This window comes from Vidua macroura, chromosome 15 (assembly GCF_024509145.1).
Source record: "Vidua macroura isolate BioBank_ID:100142 chromosome 15, ASM2450914v1, whole genome shotgun sequence".
Taxonomy (NCBI): domain Eukaryota; kingdom Metazoa; phylum Chordata; class Aves; order Passeriformes; family Viduidae; genus Vidua; species Vidua macroura.
This window is the reverse complement of record NC_071585.1, coordinates 3,698,250-3,717,056: the sequence shown is the minus strand read 5'-3', so window position 1 is coordinate 3,717,056 and position 18,807 is coordinate 3,698,250. Positions and strand designations below refer to the sequence as shown.

The 18,807-nt window shown below is 47.1% G+C and overlaps 1 protein-coding gene across 2 annotated transcripts in view; it reads right to left on the bottom strand.

Annotated features, from left to right (window-relative positions):
* NRG2 (neuregulin 2) overlaps positions 1-18,807 on the bottom strand; it is a 155,283-nt gene that overhangs the window by 6,935 nt on the left and 129,541 nt on the right. For both annotated transcript variants that reach the window (XM_053990833.1, XM_053990834.1), the window contains 4 exons: positions 14,835-14,893; positions 6,514-6,537; positions 1,950-2,052; positions 961-1,084 (listed from right to left, as the gene is read on the bottom strand). In XM_053990833.1, the coding sequence (XP_053846808.1) occupies positions 961-1,084; positions 1,950-2,052; positions 6,514-6,537; positions 14,835-14,893 (310 nt within the window). The remainder of the gene's footprint in view (positions 1-960; positions 1,085-1,949; positions 2,053-6,513; positions 6,538-14,834; positions 14,894-18,807) is intronic.

The window sequence follows — 18,807 nt, the reverse complement described above, 5'->3', positions numbered from 1 at the left end:
ACCCAACCGAGTACCAGCAAAAAGAGAACAACGTGAAATCTGTCAGAGAAGTGAGTCCTACAGAAACTCCAGATGTGATCCAAATATTTACCCTGAGATATTCCTTCATCTAACAACCAGCCCTTCTTCTCACAGGGGCACTAAGCTCTCTGAGAGAGTCAGTACTATGGGGCCAGAGGCTGTGGTTCTCAGAATTCCCTTTCCCCTTCCTTCATGGCTGGGATCCAACATAGCTAAATGTTAATATCCTAAGGCTGACCCAACAGAGCTTGCAGCTGATTTATTGGACTAATTTCTAACTACTTCTTGTTCGGCTCTGCCTCCCCCTTCCCTTTTTCTGACCCCTTTCAAAGCCTTGGTCCAGCAAGGCACTTAAGCCCATTGATGGCCCTTGAGTCCACCGGGGTTGATGGGAATCTCGTATGACTGAAGTCACGAGAGTGGCTGAACTGCCCTCTGGATCCTGCCCTAGGAGAGACTTAGATTGTTCTCATTGGTGTGACAGTGGCATCCCACCAGGACAGAAGCCCTGGCATGGGCAGGTGGGCTGATGGACAGCTGACCACATCACCACGACATGTTTCACCACGGCGACTCCGGTCACTGCCATGCTGATCCCATTTGTCATCCCACAAAGTGGGACTTGACAGGATAGCATAATAAACAGGAAACATTGGGAACATCTCTCCTAGTGGAAATCAGGGTCACACTTGATTAATCAAAACAAGCCTATCCCAAATGCCTGAATCTCATCCTGTACTTCAAAGCAAAATCACATTTCCATTCAGATGTTGGTTTTGGAAATGTTTCTATGCAAAATCTTTCTTTTTGCTCGAGTTTGTTTGTGCTTTGCTCCTCACACACAAGCACACGCGTGTGTAAGGATACACATCCACATCAAACCCCTGGTGGAAAACAGCCCCTCAGGAGCATGCAGGGAGATGGAGGCAAAGGTCTTACATCAGCCATTTGGATTTCCTCAGGATCCAAACGTGGATGGCTTGGCCCGTTCGCAAGGCTCCGGTTTTGATGAGCAGGACACATGTTCTGCCGCAAGTGGTTATGCATTTGTTTTCTTTGTTTCCTTTAGAACAGAAAAAATCTATTAGGAACACTTCTCTCACTTCTGGGGGCTCTGTGCCCCCAGAGATGAAAGAGAAGGCAAGTCTTCAACATGTGAATGTGCCAATGGTATTTGCAAACAACACGAAACAAGGCATTCAACACTTTCCAAAAAAAAGGTCAACTTTTCTTCTCATGGACAATTTGGGAAGCTGGGTCCAGGGTCCTCTTTCCAAGGCAAGGCCCAGCACAATGTAGCAGAGCCAGCTGGCAGTGGAGGAGAAAAGTGGGGAGAAGGAAAAGGGGAAGCGAGTCCTGACCCAGCCTTGGTGACAAAGCACTTGACATGTCCTGCCTGAAGGACAAAGTGGCAAAGCCTGCCCATGCCCAGAGTGAGACATCTGCTCCACAAGACCCACTGAGTTGCAGGGGCACTCTGAACTGAGGTGCAGGCTGAGTAGGGAGAAAAGTGCTGTCCAGGCTGACCATAGAAGAGGTTCCCAAGTCTCCTGTTCCATTAGGATTGCTCTGGAAGTCCCTGCAATGTACAGAGCTGAGCCCACAGCTCCTGCACAACAGCTCAGTGTGCTTCTGCTGGCAGAAGCTGAGCTGCTGGCTTGGGGGCCAGCTTTTCCCTGTAACACAGCATCACCTGGCTGGGCAAAATGATGTTCCAGGGGACAAGCAAATGGTGCCAGGAAAACATCTATTCAGACACAGTCTGGTAGACAGCTTCACTGGTCTCCTGCATGAGACCTTCCTGGGTGTACCACAGCACATCAAGTCCTAAAATTAGCATTTGGGTGAAAAGCATGGATGTGTGGAACATGAACACTGCCACTCACTAACCTGTAGCCAGTTCTTGCCTGTGAGACCCCCATACTCACTTGGTTTTACAGTAAGCTACCACACAGACGATGCCCACCACAAGCAAGGCAACACAGATTCCCGTGATGGTTAAAACCCTCTTCTGGTAGAGCTCCTCTGCTTCTGCAAATGGAGAGAAAGGAACCAGTTACCAATGGGCTCCAGCACCTGGGCTGCTTCTGGCTGCACAGGAGCCAGCACTGCATGGGGGTGACACGGAGGACAGGGCTCAGGCAGACTTCCTACCAATCCACTGCCTGCCTGATGGCTGCCCCAGACCTGAGCCCAGCTGGCCCAACCTTCCTCACCCCTCAAAGACTCTTTTTGTCTCCCTGTGCCTTTGCCCTCTCTCACTCGGTAGCTCACCCCTTCTGCACTTACACTTCTCACCTTCCCTTCCTTTCCCACAGTGACTAATCTCACAAAGCCCCACGACTCTCCTCTCCCTTCCAGCAGATCCCCCCTTTCTGGTGCCCTGATCAGCTAGCCCAGGAGCCCTGGAGCATGCCCCACTCCCCAGGAGCACACACGCCCTATGATCCCTGACCCCAGGCTCTGCTCTGCCTGGCTCAGGATGCCTCTGCCTGCAGCAGCCGCATGCCCCGGAGCAGGGTGGTGTGGGAGGACCACAACAGGCCCCAAAGCATGTAGGTGCTGAAAGGGACATCCTGGAACAGTCAAAAAGCAGCATGAGGATGGAAAAGTGATAGCGTGTCAGGCAAAGAAAAGGGAGCAGAGTGATTAAAATACAGGAACCAGTTATGGATTTTTAATGAAACCCTAGGAGGAAATTCATACCATTGCATCAGGCAGCTCAGAGGCACACACAAAATGTAAGCAGCTTGCTGCTGCCTCTCTCAAATACCACCAAGTGTCACGGGCTACCTTTCAAACCAGAAGAGCCAGTCACTTGCACCAAAACCCAGACCAGGCTGGAAGTGAGGTGGTTCATTCCCATCCACCAAAGCTCCCAGGAAATGCTTGGATCTCGTTTGCACTGCACCTAGGCAGCAACACCATGGCAAGGACACCTCTTCCTCCATGGCTACACCAGAGCAGATGTGACATCCAGCAACCTCAGCCAAGAGCAGCAGAGGCAATTTGGGTTCTCCAGCTGGATGACTGAGAGAAGGATTCAGTGCAGAGCTGTCATGAGGGTTTCAGCTCAGCAGCTATGAACAAAGTCCTCATGCCCTCACACTATGTGTTAAAGTTTTTGGGGTTTGTGCCTTCTTTAATATTCATTGAATGTTTTTTTTTCCATCTAGATTAGCAATAAAAGTCATGCCATGGCTGATGTGCTCAGTGTGCTTCCTCACACCACTCAAAATAACCTTGAACAGACTGTGTGATACCCCCTGTGCCACCAAACACCCAAATACAAAACCAGAAGAGAAACAGGTCTGGTCCCAGAAAACTCTGGGACTAGACTTTAGCAAAAAAAAAAAAAAAAAAAAAAAAAAAAAAAAAAAAAAAAAAAAAAAAAAAAAAAAAGTGAGTGGGAAGCAATGAAACCTTCCAGTCAGCTGGGTATTTAGAACAATTTCAGCTTGCCATTCTAGGCTGAAAAAAGCATTTTTTGAGAAAAAAAAAAAGGTGCTAGGAAAAATGGTTACCTCTTTCTACAATTCTCAAAGTGGGAATGGAGAAAGGTTTAGTAAACAAGGACTGGCAAGAAGGACAACCCTGACATGAAGATGCAAAATATAATAAACAAAGCCTTCTTGTGGGATTTTTTTCCCTACAAGGAACCAGGTGGAGCTGGAATGGGGGAAGAGCCCACTCTGGGGTGAAACTCCTCCTTCTGTGACATGTTTCTTTGGTATGGGTGCCTTATTCCAGGCATCAGCAACCATGGCAGACACGTTTTCTTGCTCTTGCACATTTTTGGAACCTGGATTACAGTTGTACAGCTCTCTCCTTCAGACAGGAGTTTCAGAGATTTCATACAAATTAGGAAAACCAGATGGGATCATATCATGGTTATGTGGATGGCACTGGGCAAGAATTTTGCTACTACTCAGCAAAAACTACTTTAACAAAAAAAAAAAAAGGCTGGGAGGAAGGTCAGTTTTCAGCAAAAATCTTTCAATAGCAATGCTTTTTGCTACAAAGACTTTTTTCCCTAAGTAGAAATAATTCCCTTTGAATCATGGAGGAGGAAGAAAGAGCAAAGACATTAAAACTATGGGGGAGGGTTTTGTTTGTTTTTTGTTGTTGTTGTTGTTTGTTATGGGTTTTTTGTTTGTTTCTTTGGCTGGGATTTTTTACCTATAACAGGAGAAAATTCTTTGGCCAGGGCTCAAATCCCAGCCTTTGTTCTGGTGGTCATGCCAGTACGGGACCCTGACTCTGGCATGTCTGACTGTCCTGAACCTTCACCTGAATTGCAGGGGAATGTTTCAGTTCATCAGAAACATTTGGATGCAGATTTGGCCTCTCTGTCTCGAGCTGACAGCTCTGCTACACAAAGCAGTGAAGTGTGAGGCTGTGCATCACTGCTGCAAACTAAAAACTGAATGATCTGCTGATAGTAATCTAGCTTGGCTCCCAACATCTCATTAAAGCTGATGCTCAATAACAGTATCTTCACGTTGTGTGACCAGAGACACTGCTGCTGAGAAATTTTTCCCACTTCAACAGAAGGGGGGAATGGCCCAAGCAACACCTCAGATGAGGCTGAGCAAAGCTTTGTGTGTTTTTAATGTTTTGAATAGCCCATTTGCAGAACCTAATCTGCCAATTTTTAGGCACATTTCAAACAGCACACAGGCAAAATTGAAAGAAAATCCTGCAGTTTTAATCAGAAACCCTGAGACAAATTGAAGGACCATTTCCACTAATCACTCGGGGCAAAACCATCTCAACAACACCAGAAAGGAAATGAGAGCGTGCACGCTGTAACTTTGTACGTGAGCAGGTAAGATCCCAGAGCAGGTCCATTTGTGTCTCTGTGCTCTACAAACACATCTTCATCAGCATCTTTTACAGCAGCAAACACCAAGAACAAACCATGTGGTGCCACACAATGCCAACAGAGCCACAGGCCAGCCACGGTGTCACAGCAGGGCATGACAGTGACAGACGAATGACAGAGGAGAGACGGCTGCAGACTGGGAACAGGATGTGTGCGCTCCTGTGATGACACTGAGAATGGATGAGGAACAGGACAAAAGGTCAACAAAAAAGGGATGTCAAAAATCCTCGATTTTTAGGTTTGTCCAAGTGTATTAGCATTAGCAGCACCGCTTTCTCTGAAGCGCCCTGACTATAAAATTCACACATTTTCTGCTCCAGGGGGATGCACACTGGTACTGGGGGATCACGCCTGCAAAAACTAGAGGAGACTTCTCCAGCCTCAGTTAGTCAATGTCCCTCCACCTCAGGGACCTCAGAAGGCAATTTAGGATCCACAACTGGAAGACTGGTGTCCTCATACCTCTAGCAAAGGGAATTGAAGCATCTTCATGTGAAGATCTGCTCTGGTTGGCACTGCCAGGCCAATGCTTTTAGGTTAAGTGATCAGAATCTGTCAGAATGATAGAATCATGACAGAATCCTTGAATGGTTTGGGTTGGAAGGGACCTTAAAGCTCATCTTGTTCCAAGCCCCCTGCCACAGGCAGGGACACCTTCCACTATCCCAGGCTGCCCAACCCCTCTGCTCCACCCTGACCAGCCCTCCCTGCTCTTGCCTTGCACACTCCAGGGAAAACTTGCCTCGAGGATTTGATTTCCCAAGTGCTTATTCAAGGGATAACTTGATATATATCTAAAACCAGACTGAGGAGAATGGAAAGAAAATAATATGATAATGAGGAACTGGGCAGGAGCAGGCAAGTGCCCAAAGGGGATATTTTTAAAAGCATTTAACTTACTGCAGTGTTGTTTTCCCAAGCTTGCCACTGGGGTGCTCAGCATTACACCCTCCACTCTCATGGGCAACTACTGGCTTCCCCAGGATGGTTTTCTAGACTAACTTGTCTCATGCCATCTTTCTTGGCACAATTTCATCCTGCTCAAGAGGCAAAACGAGCTGCTAAATTTTTGGAGGAGGAATGGCAAAGCTCATCCTGACCCTTTGCAGGATTTGGTGGAGGTTGGTGTGCCTGGGATGGCAATTTCTGTAACAGCTCTGATATTTCTAGAACTTGTCTTCCCATTCCTGGAATGCCTGCCTGTTCCCAAGCAGTGCCTGCTGGCAACCTTTTGGATGGACACAAGACCCCAGGTTTTCAGTTCAATACACAAAAGCATGTTGAATGGAGATGTATGGCAATTGTAACATCCCAGTCATGCCACACACACCACGCTGCTGCTTGGAACAAAGAAAAAAGTGCTGCTAAAAATACACCTGCATTTTCATAGGTTTGCATTTAGAATTTGTGATTTGCTTTGTTTTGGTTTTGGTTATTGTTTTGTTTGGTGTTTTTGTTTTTGTTTTTTTTTTCCAATCCAAACATTTATCTTGGTGCCAGGGAAGAGAACAGAACAGTTGATTTTTTAATCATCCCATTAAAGCCATAAATATAATGTTGGAAGCTCTTAATGGCTTCTGGTTAATAAATGAATGGTTGTTCCATACCCTTTAATTCAAATCCAAGATGCTCTGCCAATGCAGAAAGAAGACAAGGAAGAGAAAGAGAAAAAGAAAAACAGGTCTGTCAGAGAACTCTAAAATACAAACACACACACTGTGCAGTTACAGCAGGTTAGCTTTTGGTAGGCTCAGCAGCACTCACACAGAGACACTGTACGCTTCAGAGCATTTCAAACCCCCACCACAACTCACATGTTATGCAAAGAAAGACCCAAACAAATTGCAGTGGAAGTTAATTATGAATTCTTTCAGTTAATTATGAATTCTTTTGAGATGAGCCATGTTTGTTAGTACCTGATATGGAATTCACTGTTTAGGCAGGGGGAAAAAAAAAATAGGAAAGGTACACTTGTTCTGAAACAACTCCTGACAGGTCAAAACACATAGAGACTGCATGAGCCTGGTAAAAAACATTCATTCCCTTTGCACAGGGCAAATCTGCCCTGGCTGCTCTCCCACGCCCCGGCGTGCCTGGGGGCTGTGCTCCAGAGGGGAGCACTGGGCACAGGGCTGGGAGGGCTCCTGCTGGGGCCTGGGGCTTGCCAGCCCCGTGCTGCTGCCCACACCCTCACCCCAGCCCAGGGGCACAGCAGCCCTGGCAGCACAAGCCCTCCTTGCCCCTGCCCTGCCAGCCCTGCCCTGCCAACCCCGGATGCTGCGAGGGATGAGGTGCCCGGGCAAGGCAATGGATCTCAAGGTGTAAATGGCACAGAAAGCTTCCCTCCAGCCTGTGGCCCTCCAAACTGCACTTCTGCTGTGGCTCTGCATTGTTTTAGTGAGCTGCAAGAAGCCCAAATCGGAGCATGTGCTTTCAGATTCATATTCAGCACAAGTAAGATTGCAGTTCATCTTGCAGAGACAGTGCTAAGCACAGGAGTCTATCCAATGAATCAACAGTGCAAAACAGGTATCCTGAATTGTAGTCATTTTCCTGCTACAGACATCACCTAATGACAGCTTTTCTTACATAAACATGAAAGTTCTCCATACTTACCACCATACACAAAAGTGAGCTCTGCTGCTCCCAATCACCATACACACAAGATTATTTGCAGCTTGGAGATGTCCAGATTTATTTACTATATTTTCCATAGGAAGTGCTTTTTGCTGCACAGAAATATTGGCTTTCTTTTGCAGTGCTGTTCAAAATTTAGGCGGGGGGGAATTAGCGCTAATTGTTACAGAACATGTAAACACGTGTTCTAAAGCAGGTTCTTCTCTTCAAACCAGTGCTGGTGTTTGGGGGGCTTTTGTAGGGAGAACTTGGGATTCTTTAAGATTTTGTATAATTTAAAGGCCACAAAACCTGGCTGCTCTCTGCTTCACATCTCACATTTGTATAAAAGGAAGGGCAAACTCTACAGAGCATTTCAGAGTCATTTTGTACACTTTTGTACATTTTGTGGCAGTGACATGGACATAATGCGGTGGGCAGCAGAGAACTGGACAGAATACATTCATCCTAAACCACCTGGTTATCACATCCAGCCCTGACCTATTCCTAAGTCTTCCTACCACTGCACACACCTGTTTCCCCTGACACTGACAAATGCATGTAGAGATACCTCAAGTTTCATCCAACAATCTAAGCTGTTGGTCCATCTGCATACACACATTCCTCCCTGTTCCAGGATTTTCTGCAACATCTGCAGCTACAAACGGATGCAATTGAAAACATTTCCATGATTTTTTGCAAAGTCAGGAACGCCTGTGAGAACAGAGGTGGTGGGCAGGACCTGAGGAGCTTGAGCCTTCCCACTGCCCCTGTCATGTCAGAGCTGCTGTTTCTTTTGGCTCCCCAGGCTCAGGGAGCAGAGACAGCCAGCTGGCTGGGAAACCTGTGCCAGTGTCTCATTACCATCACAGGGAAGAATTCCTTGCTCATGTCCAATCTAAACCTGCTCTCTGTCAGTTTGAAGCCATGCCCCCTTGTTCTGTCACTCCAAGCCCTCTAAATCTCTCCATATTTCCTGTTGCCCTCTCCAGCTTCGACAGGACAAGCTCCAGTGGAAGGGATTTATCCAGGGGCTACCACACAAATAAACTGGAGTGAGACAGCCCTGAGGTGGCAGCTGTAGGCTGAGGAAATGGGCACAGCATAACCTTCATCATCATCCTCGTGTCTGCACTGCACACATCCTCCCTGGTCAGGGCAAGCTGAGCACCCTGAACTGCCGTGGCACTCCCCAAGCTCCCTGAACTGGGGACATGAGGGTTTTTTTGGAAAATCTCATTCCAAATGTGCCTCCTGAATCTCTCTGAAAATGCTTTTTCTCAGCATCAGGCAAAAGACCAAGTCGTGCATTTACTTCATCTGCAGTGACTCTGTGACTATGATGTATTGTAGTTATTTTACAAGATGAACAGACAAAAACATTTAATGTAAAGTATTCCTGTAGGAGTAACACCTCAAGCAAGATGACTCTCACTGCACTGTAGATTTATAGGATGATTGAAAAGGATAAAAGCCTTAGCAAACAACTGTGAAAACTGTGGCTGTGCTCACTTGGTCTTCAGATTGCCCAAGAACGTCAATAAGATGTTTAGTTACTGCACATTATTCCCTCAAAATATGCTCTCTGGGACACAGAGCATGCTCCAAGGCAGGAAACAAAGTGGAGAATTGACATCTGAGGACTAGCAAGATAATAAATTGATGATAATTTTGTTGCTAATCAATTGTGTTGACAAGAGTAGCACTTGCAGGACTCTGATTCAGGTTTTTCCCAGGGTGTACAGGGAGCAATGAGAGACAGGGGGTCACGATGGGGACAGAGGACACTGTGCCTGTGTTAAGAGCTGGGTGACACGTGGGATCTCCAGGAACAGGAAGTCTGTAAATGTTCCACAAACTCCAGAGCCATTCACCTTCTCCAGTACTGCAGCAATGAAATGAATTTGGTCAGCATCAAGAGTCCAAACACACAGCAACAGAGTATTCAAAATCTGCTGTGGATGAGCATGCAATTAACTTTAGGAGATCCCAAGGGTAACCTGTGCTATGTCCTGGGGAGAGGGATCACCCTGCCATGCTAAACCACTGACACCCTGTAATTACCCAGCCACACCAAAGCACAGCCATCACCCTGTAATTCAGTGGTCACTGAATGGAAGCTGCAGAATGTCTGTGGAATTTAAAATGCTGCTAAATATTGGTTTGGGGTCAGATGAGTGAGAGGTGGAGGAAGAAGCAGAAATTTAGGTAAAATAAAGAAATAATCTTTCATTCATCATTTTTGTATTGCAGTCACAGCAGGTAGGAAGCCACTGCTGAATAAGGGAGGTGAACAGAGAAGCTAAAACTCAGATCTAGACCTTCCCAGAAGAGCTTGAAGTGGTACATTTATCCCTCTGCTCACGAGGACACCTCACCTCAGCACGAGGAGCCAGGTTCCAGAGGCCAGCCAGGAGGGTCAATCCCACCTGTCAGGGTGGTGACCAACACACCCCTGCCACAGCCTGGTGAGTTCTGGGGGAAAGGGACCATCCTCCAGAAAAACAAGAAGCCTCTCACCCAGTGAAGCCACCCTGCTCCTCAATGGCTTGCCAGCAGCACTGGAGCCAGGTCAGGTGCTGCTGTGGGACCAGGCTGAAGACAAAGCAGCTCTCCCAAGGGATTCCTGAAAATCCTGCTCTGTGTTTCCAAGCAGACCAATAGGAAGGCTCCAACTGAGAATTAGATTTCAATTTGTAAAGAAACCAAGAATTAAATACGGGGTAAAAATGGAGAATATGCTAGATGACATTGCATATGAATGTCAGCTCTGTTCAAGGGTGTTTACAGGCAGGCTACAGCCTGCAATTTTAATTGGATCACAAAGTAGAAAATGAAAATGTTTCACTAACCAAGATGAATGGTATGACATTTGTTCTCCAGATTGATGATGATTATTTGTGGAGATGAATAAACAGCAAAGTTAAGATGAAGTTTCAGTTTCCACAGGCAAGACGGAAGAATAAATACAAAACTTTATCCCAATTTTCTAAATTGTTCCATAAATCACAAGTGGAAAGCATCCAAATGTGCAGACTTAGGAAACATAAATGTTCCTGCTGACCACGTTTAACTTTCAGGATCTCAGCTGCACCAGGACTGATAAAGCTGCCAACATGTTTTACAAAACCTTTACAACCAGCCAGCCCAAAGCCTGGCAAGTTATTAGTAAACCCCCAGGAGGATTTAACAAAGACCTGAAAAGTTGCTTGTAGAAGAGAGAAGAAAGAGGTAGATCTTGATCTGATGTAGAATGGGCAGCTATGAAACACAGGTGCCAACACAACTTTCAAAAAAGGGTTTCTTAGAAGGAAGGATGATTTTGGACATGGTTCTGTCTCCTGGGGAGAGCTGCAAGCCACAGCTGTGCCCGTGCAGCAGGACCCAGGAGGCAGCTCTACACTGGGTGAGCCTCCAGCACCCAGCAGAAGCTCTCAGAGAGAATTCCTGACCCTTTTGGATACGGCTGCATTCTTCAGCGAGGTGCACCAGCGGAGAGGAAAACCTGTCTGCAGAAGCAAAATGGTCCATGGATGCCATTGCTGTGGATTAATTCTGGCTGTGGAGCAAGAGTCTGAGGTGTTCCATTCTCAGCAAAGCAGGGGCAGAGACACCTGTGGTGTGTGGCTCTGCAGGTACCTGTGCCACAGGAGCCACCTGACAGCTGCTCCCACGAGCTTGTCTACGGAGACACAGAATCATGGGGACCTTGATGTGAAAAACATTTTAGCAAGAGGATTTAATGACTCATCAGCCATGGAAATAACTCTCTCTGTTCTCATCTGCCAGGGCATTCCTCAGTTTCATACAGCAACTGCAGGCAATCACCGTCCCCTCTGTTCACTGCCATTAATTCCCTGCAGTTTAAATTTCAACTGATTTAAATGTTGCTTTAATGTCCCTCTATAAGGTTTTCTTCTCACAGGTTACTTAAAGCCTAAACAAAATTATCTTCTAAACTTTATCCACAAGCCTTATGTGTGGACAGAGTCAGGACAGACTGTGGGTTCTCTGAGCTACCCCACTAATACAATTCCTAGTGAGTTTCTGTGCACCAGTCTGGTAGAAAATAGCAACAGTGTGAGCCTGACATGGGAAAAAAAAAACAAAACAAAACGAAAAAACAAACAAAAACAAAACCAAAACCACAACAAACCAAAACCCCATCTTTAACATTTTCTCTTCATTTTCAAGCAGACGTGTATATATCCAAAAGGGCTGGCAGTAGGCACCTGCTCATGTGGTTGTAACAGCAACATAAAGAAACATCACATGAGAGAAAACCTATCTAAATACACCTGATTTTTCATCTTAATGTAGTCTAGCAGGTGTTTTGGGCAATCAGAGAGAAATAAACCTCCAGAGCTACCTGTCAAAGAGACAAAGACAGCCTGAACTCCTGGAGAACACGGGAAATTTTACCTGAGCAAAATGTGAATAAGGGTTTAAACCAGAGAGGTAGGAAGCTGCTCCCAAAAGAAGGACACACAACATCTGGCATGATGCTGGGATGCTTCACCATCTCCATCTGTGGCCCAAATTCAGCAAAATATCTGCCCTATCTTTTCAGAACAGCACCTTCAATTTAGCTCACTCTGCAGAGACTCTCACTCAGCCCTGGGATATACTTAATAAAAGTCATTGTCATATTTAATATTCATATTAAAGAATCAGGAGGATCCAATCTAGGCCTGAAAACCTGAAATACCCCAAATACATTTAAAACAACACCAATATAGGTGTTCTTATTTAAGTATCTGTCAAATGTTGGCAGTGTTCTCAAAACATGAATCAGGACAGAGCTATTTTATTTCCAGTGGAAATGCCTGAACCTCATTTAATCTGTTTCAGCTTTTGACCTGTCAGAACCCATATGGGTTGAAGCACTGAGTGAATTATGGAAAATCAGCAACTTTTCCTGTGCCCTAATTGTTGATCAAAGTAGAAGGTAAGCATTTGCAGGGTCCATACTTGAGTGAAATGCTTTTCCTACCCAGAAAAACAGAAAGTTCAGTGCAAGCTTTTCTTCAATGCTGCTGCTATCTGTATTACCCAACTGTGACCTGAAAGTGAAAACAGCTATAAACATGTATGAATCATCTTCTTATATGAATTTTATCCAAGTTCAGACAGGTAGCCTGGATTGTTAAGCTGTTTTTACCTTACTACGCTGTGGTTAAAGCAAACTTGAGGTAAGGAAATGTACATGTGTCAGTTTTAAAGCTGACATTGTTCCTCTAACACGTGAATAAAATGAAAATAAATTCAGCCCCATAAAAAGCTGCATTCTGCAAGCTGGGGAAAAAAAACACATGCTGTTTACTCCTGCCATTAATGCTCTCAAAAGGCATTTTCCTGACATAAAACTCATTTTCACCCCTGTTTTGGTTTTGCAGCATGGCAGCAATAATGTTTAAGCCCGGTGGACACCACCTCATGAAACATGCTACAAATCAGCTCCATGGGGTGAGCATCCCACTGCTGGCTGCAGCCAGGGCCCTGACTCCCAGGGCTTCCAAGAGGGAAGGAAACCCTTTAGCATCAGGTGAAAGATCAAAATAGAACATTTTGGGTTGTCATTTTAAAAAGAGCTTGCTTGGATATTGGAGTCTGGGAGGATAAATCAATGGAGGTTTCAACTTCGGAAGCCAATTTGGAACAAAAGGCAATGTAAAAACATTGAGCTGTCCCAAGGGCCCCACAAAGTCCATTTGCATCTTGTCTGTATGCTCCATGCAAGGGAGTCTAATTCCAGCACTTGCCAGCTATTAGCACGTGCTAATGAGGCTCCTGCAATTCCCGTTCAGGATGAGGACGGCAGGATTCCTCACAGAGCAGTGGGAGAGGCGTTCTGGCAATCAAGGAGCCATCCTGAAGAGGCATTTCTCCTCTGGTTACCACTAATTAAAGCCTCTTTTTGGCTCTTTTTAAAAAGCCTCTCTTTAAACCCACCATTTGTGGTGGGTCCAGCCAGCCAGCGTGGAGGCAGGATGGGTTTCAGGGACAGTCACAGAAGGGTCACAGGGAAGGTCACAGATTTCCTGCACTGTAACTGCATCTCCTTCCAGATCAGTCCTTACCCAGACCAGGGTCCCAGTGATGCTGGGACACTGACTGAATAGGGACCCAGAAAAATCATCTGCCTTGACCACCATGAGCTAGTTATGTCTATAAGTGAGACCTGTAGGAACTGGAAACTAGAAACTGGGAAGCACTAAGTGCAAAGGCTTTGGGGCATTTACACCCACTGAAAGCATTAAAGGATCAGTCACTGTACTTAGGCTCAATCCCATATGCAAGGCTGTCCAACCACCTAGGAGAGAGAGCACCTCTGTGTCTAAGAGGGACATGGTCTGATGCCCACTTGGCAGGTTTATCCTGTATCTCGCATGGCAGTCAGGCTGGGAAGCCCAGAGGCTTCCAGCTTGACCTCTGTGCCACAGACTGTAAAGTGATTTCATTACAGTCACACCCTGGCTGTGATTTCCTCCTTTGGCTCAAGGAGACTCACACCCCCCTCGCAGGAGTGGTGAGAAGATGCCCAAATCCTGCCCTGCACAACACAGGGAAAATGCCCAAATCCTGCCCTGCACAACATGGGGGAAATGCTCAAATCCTGCCCTGCACAGCACAGGGGAAATGCCCAAATCCTGCCCTGCACAGCACAGGGGAAATGCCCAAATCCTGCCCTGCACAACATGGGGGAAATGCTCAAATCCTGCCCTGCACAGCACAGTTGAAAATGCCCAAATCCTGCCCTGCACAGCACAGGGGAAATGCCCAAATCCTGCCCTGCACAGCACAGGGGAAATGCCCAAATCCTGCCCTGCACAACATGGGGGAAATGCCCAAATCCTGCCCTGCACAACACAGGGAAAATGCCCAAATCCTGCCCTGCACAACACGGGGGAAATGCTCAAATCCTGCCCTGCACAACACGGGAGAAATGCCCAAATCCTGCCCTGCAGAGGACAGTCCATGTCAGGACAGCAATGCTGGCAGGCCCAGCCCCACACACAGCACAGGCTCATCTCACACAGCACACCCACCACATGAGCTCGTCTGCATTTTGCCTGAAAAGAGCAAGCAGCATTCAGTTCAATCAGAAATGAAAGCAGAGCCCATTCTAACAAATGGGGAGATAACGAGCCCCAGTTCTCCTCTTGGACACGGTCACAGCTCCTCTTAGTACCAAGCAGAGCTGGGAGTGCACAAGACAGGAAGAGGGCTCTTGGAGAACAGAAGAACCTGCTTTAAGGACATGACACAGAGCTACAACAACAAGGAGAGAGAGAAGTAGAAAGAGACATACTGGAGAAGCTGACCATTGCGAAATGCTGACACCGGTCTCCTGTGAATTCGATCGGACACCTACCGGAAGAGAGAAAACCAGAAAGAGAGAAACAAGATAGCAAAATGACACCCAAACAGGCTGAACTGAGGCCTCTTCTGATCCCTTCCATGGCTCCAATCTGTCTGCCTTCATCCTTCACCCTTACCTGCAGCCCTAAGCCCTACCCAAAGCTGACACCAAGAGCCATCCCTGACTAGAGCACTCTACATCCACCGCTGTGCCCGGGAGGTTTTAAGTAGTGTGGTGCATTTTTTGTCTTCAAACATACTTTGCTTAGGATCTGGCATGTACAATCGCAAAGGCAGTTTCTCCAAACATCTCTGTCCGAAGAATCCATTTGGACATCTGGAGGGGAAAAGGGGAGAAATCACAGAACATGTCTGGCACAGTTCTTGAGGCTAAGGTCAGAAATAAAAAGTGCATTGTGATGAATGGAAAAATAAAGGCGTTACATGCGTATTTACTCTTTGCTTTAACCAGGCACCTGCAACATCAGTGTTCCAGCTCTGGTTTAGGCCAGGGTCTTCAAGCAGGCAGCCAAACCCCTCCTGCTCTGTCCTGCTCTGCCTGCCTCCTTCCTTCTCACCTGCTAGAAGCACCAGCTGGCAGGAAGACTGAGATGGGCTGGATGCTACTTTCAGAGACTCTCTGGAGCTCTCTGTAGACTGGCAAGAGGCACCAAAAGCAGTGAGCAGCTGCTCAGGCGACAGCAAGCGTTGGGTGAGGAAAGCATCTCCCCAGTGTGACCCCAGAAGTACCCACAGGGTGTTCTCGGGGTGGTTAGAGAGAAAGCACGTGCAGAGTCTCTGTGTTAACAGAGAGGAAGGGACAGAGAAGAAAGCTGAGCTGAAGGGGTCTCACATGCTGTCCAAATGCAAGGCTCTCTCAGGCTCTGTCCTGGCCTGGATCACCTGATGGGCCAAGGTGTGCCAGCTTAGGGGCACCAGCTACACATTCACAGGATTCTCAGGTGGCAGGGAAGGTGCCCTGCAGTCAAGGGCCACCAGGCACTGGCACCAGCCCATGAGTAGCTCCCCAGAGCACTCCCCAGCTGAGCCAGGTTTGGGGAGCACAGGGCCATGGGCAGGGGTGCAGCAGGAGCTGCAGAACCACCAAGGTGAGCAGCACCTGCACCCTCTGCATTGTCACCCACTGCAGGTGAGCCTGGGAAACGATGGGAGCCCAGCCTGGCATGGTCAAACACTTCTCCCCCAGGCACTTGTCTCCCTCCCTCACTTCACATCTTTTCTTCTGGATATTCCTTGGACAGTCCTGCAGAGGTTCCCTAGTTTTCCTCAAGTCCCAGCTCTCACCTCCCTGTCCCACAACTCCCTCCCTTCTCAACAGACCTCTCTTTCCTCTGAGCTTAAGAGGATTTTATCTTTATAGCATTTTATCATCTGTTTTTCAACTTCTTGTGAGCAGAGCTGCAGGCTCTGCAGTTGGTACACGTCAGACCTTCCTCACTCTCAGATGCCACCCACAAGATCTCACTGTCCCACAGTGATCTGCAAGTGGTCAACAAGGAAGGGACTGAAAGACACCTCATAAAAACCAGATGAATCAGAGTCCAAATCTGATGTCAATGGCTCAGCTCCTGGCCAGGCCACTTCAAAGGACAGCAGGAGGTTGGAGCAGCCACAGCACAGTGTCAGGCAACTGTTCCCAGCCTGTGCATCTGGTGGGGGATGGTCCAGGTCCATGGCCAGGTCCAGGCTCCATGCAGAAAACCTTGATTTTTAGTAGTTGTACTTCATCATGGACATACAGTGACCTGGCTTTGGCACTTGATTTCTTGTTGGATTTCACTGCAGTTTGAGTAGGCCTGACCTGCTGCACCCTCACTGCCCATGACCAAATGTGGGTCAGCATCTGGGTTTTTGGGACCTGTGCTCACACCTCTAAGTGGGAGTGCTGGGCTATTTGTGCACCCCAAACTGCTCATGGAGAACTTCAGGGCATGGCTCTGCGTGAGGCTGCACTGAACTCTCCAGTCATACACTTCAGTTTCTCAGTTTCCAAGTCACTTCTGAAACTGAAAATTGAACTCCCTAATCAGGGAAATATCTTTGAAAAATTGGCACTTTTTTCTCATTCTTGGATGTTCATCTTGGGGTGCAGGAAAGGGAGATGTACCAGCCACACCAAGCCAGCTCCCAAGGAAAGCTCAGCCCAAGGGGTGACCATCAGACATGGGGCCTGGTGACCTTCCCTGCAATGAAGCAGAGGAAGCTGGTGCTGGGAAGTGAAGGAAATGCCCCGTTGTCAATCAAAAAGCACAAACCTGAGGAACTGGGTGGCACAGACTCACAAAGACAGCCCCAGGGAAGCAGGACTGGAGAAACCCTTCAGAGATTGCACTGGGCTTTGAGCAAGGAATCCAAAAGAGAAGGTGTCTTCCCAATCCTTTTTGAAGTTTATTCATCACCTCTGATAGAGTCAGGAATTTCTTCACAGAGTCTTCAAGGGAATCCAGTTTAGCTTGCAACGTGCTTCCCATCTCTCTGGGATCTGACATTTCCTGGACGTTGTGAGCACACCAAAGGGCCTCAAGGGTGCTGCTGAATGAAGCAGTTGTCCCACCCACCCCAAAAAGAGGTGTTTTGTCAGAAAGGAGCTAAAATTACCTCAGGTGCACACCTGCAAGAGGTCAGCCAAAGCTGGAACTCCAGTGTGACCGAGGCTGCAAGATAGACTGAAAATTATGGGAAAACTGGTGGAAGGAAATAAAAGCCAAGAGAAAGGAATTGGTAAGAAGTGAAAAAGCAAAACAAAAAGGTGTCAAAGAGGCTTTGATGCCATGACAGCCACCATATAGCCCATCTTCAGATCTCTGCAGTCAGCCAAGCGTGGGTGGGGAGAAGAGCTCTTCTCTGTGTCTAGGACAGCTCAGGATTTTCATCTTTAGTTACTCAGTGATTCAGCACTGGGAGAAGTGACAGGAAAAATACCCCCCTGAACAAGAGCACCTTCTGTCACCTCTCAAGCTTGTGTACAAGCTGTCAAGACACAATGTGCCACCCCTGTATACCTGGGTTCTGGCTCCTCATAAGCAGGGCTGCAGGCAGAAGCAGTGACCAGAAGACCTTTGACAGCATGCAGTGCTTTTGGTTCCTTTTTTAAAACCTGTCTCCAACTTCTAAGCTGCTGAAGATGATTTATTATTTGTTACTGTGGCCCCATATGTGACTTGAAGGAAAGAAATTTCCAGCGTGTTTGGCACATGGTTCTCCCAGTCTGGACAGGAAGAGCAGTAGAGATCATCCCTTCTGCATTAAAATCTGCTGCCTGTGGTGAAGGCAGCTCTTCTGCAGTGAGGGATACACCTGAAAGTTAAGGCTCACTGCAGCTGAGAGCTGTGAGCTGGTCTTTGATCATGGCATCCTTCTTCCTGCACGTTTGACTCAAGAGGTTCTGGCTGGCTGGCCCAGCAAAACCAAGTCCCCCCTTCTTTGGAAAACTCTTGCAGGGACTTCACAGCTGGTGGACTTCCCTGCAAATATCACCTTTGGAGTTTATGGTGCACTCACAGAGGCACAATGGGTCCCTCCCCAGAGGCCAAGGGAAGTGGGCAAGGGTGTGTCTGTAGAAATGGTCCTGGGGAAGGACAAGGCTGCACCAGCCTCTTGCAGACAGCACCTTGTCCCCTCTCTAGCCTGAGTGGAGACTCCCAAAACTGCCCTTGCTTAACTCCATCTCTCTGTGTCTAATTGCTACCTCTGAAAATTACTTGCAAATGCCATTGATAAAACTGGTCAGGGATTTTTCTGTCCAGATTCTGTTTTCTATTATTGCTGGAAAATATCCCATTCTTTTAATTTTGACCTTAAGATCTTTTATTTTTTTAATAACCCCATTTTGAAAACATCTGCAAAATTCTGCTCTTGGGTTCAGGATGAATTGCAGTGAGATATTTACATGGTAACAAAAA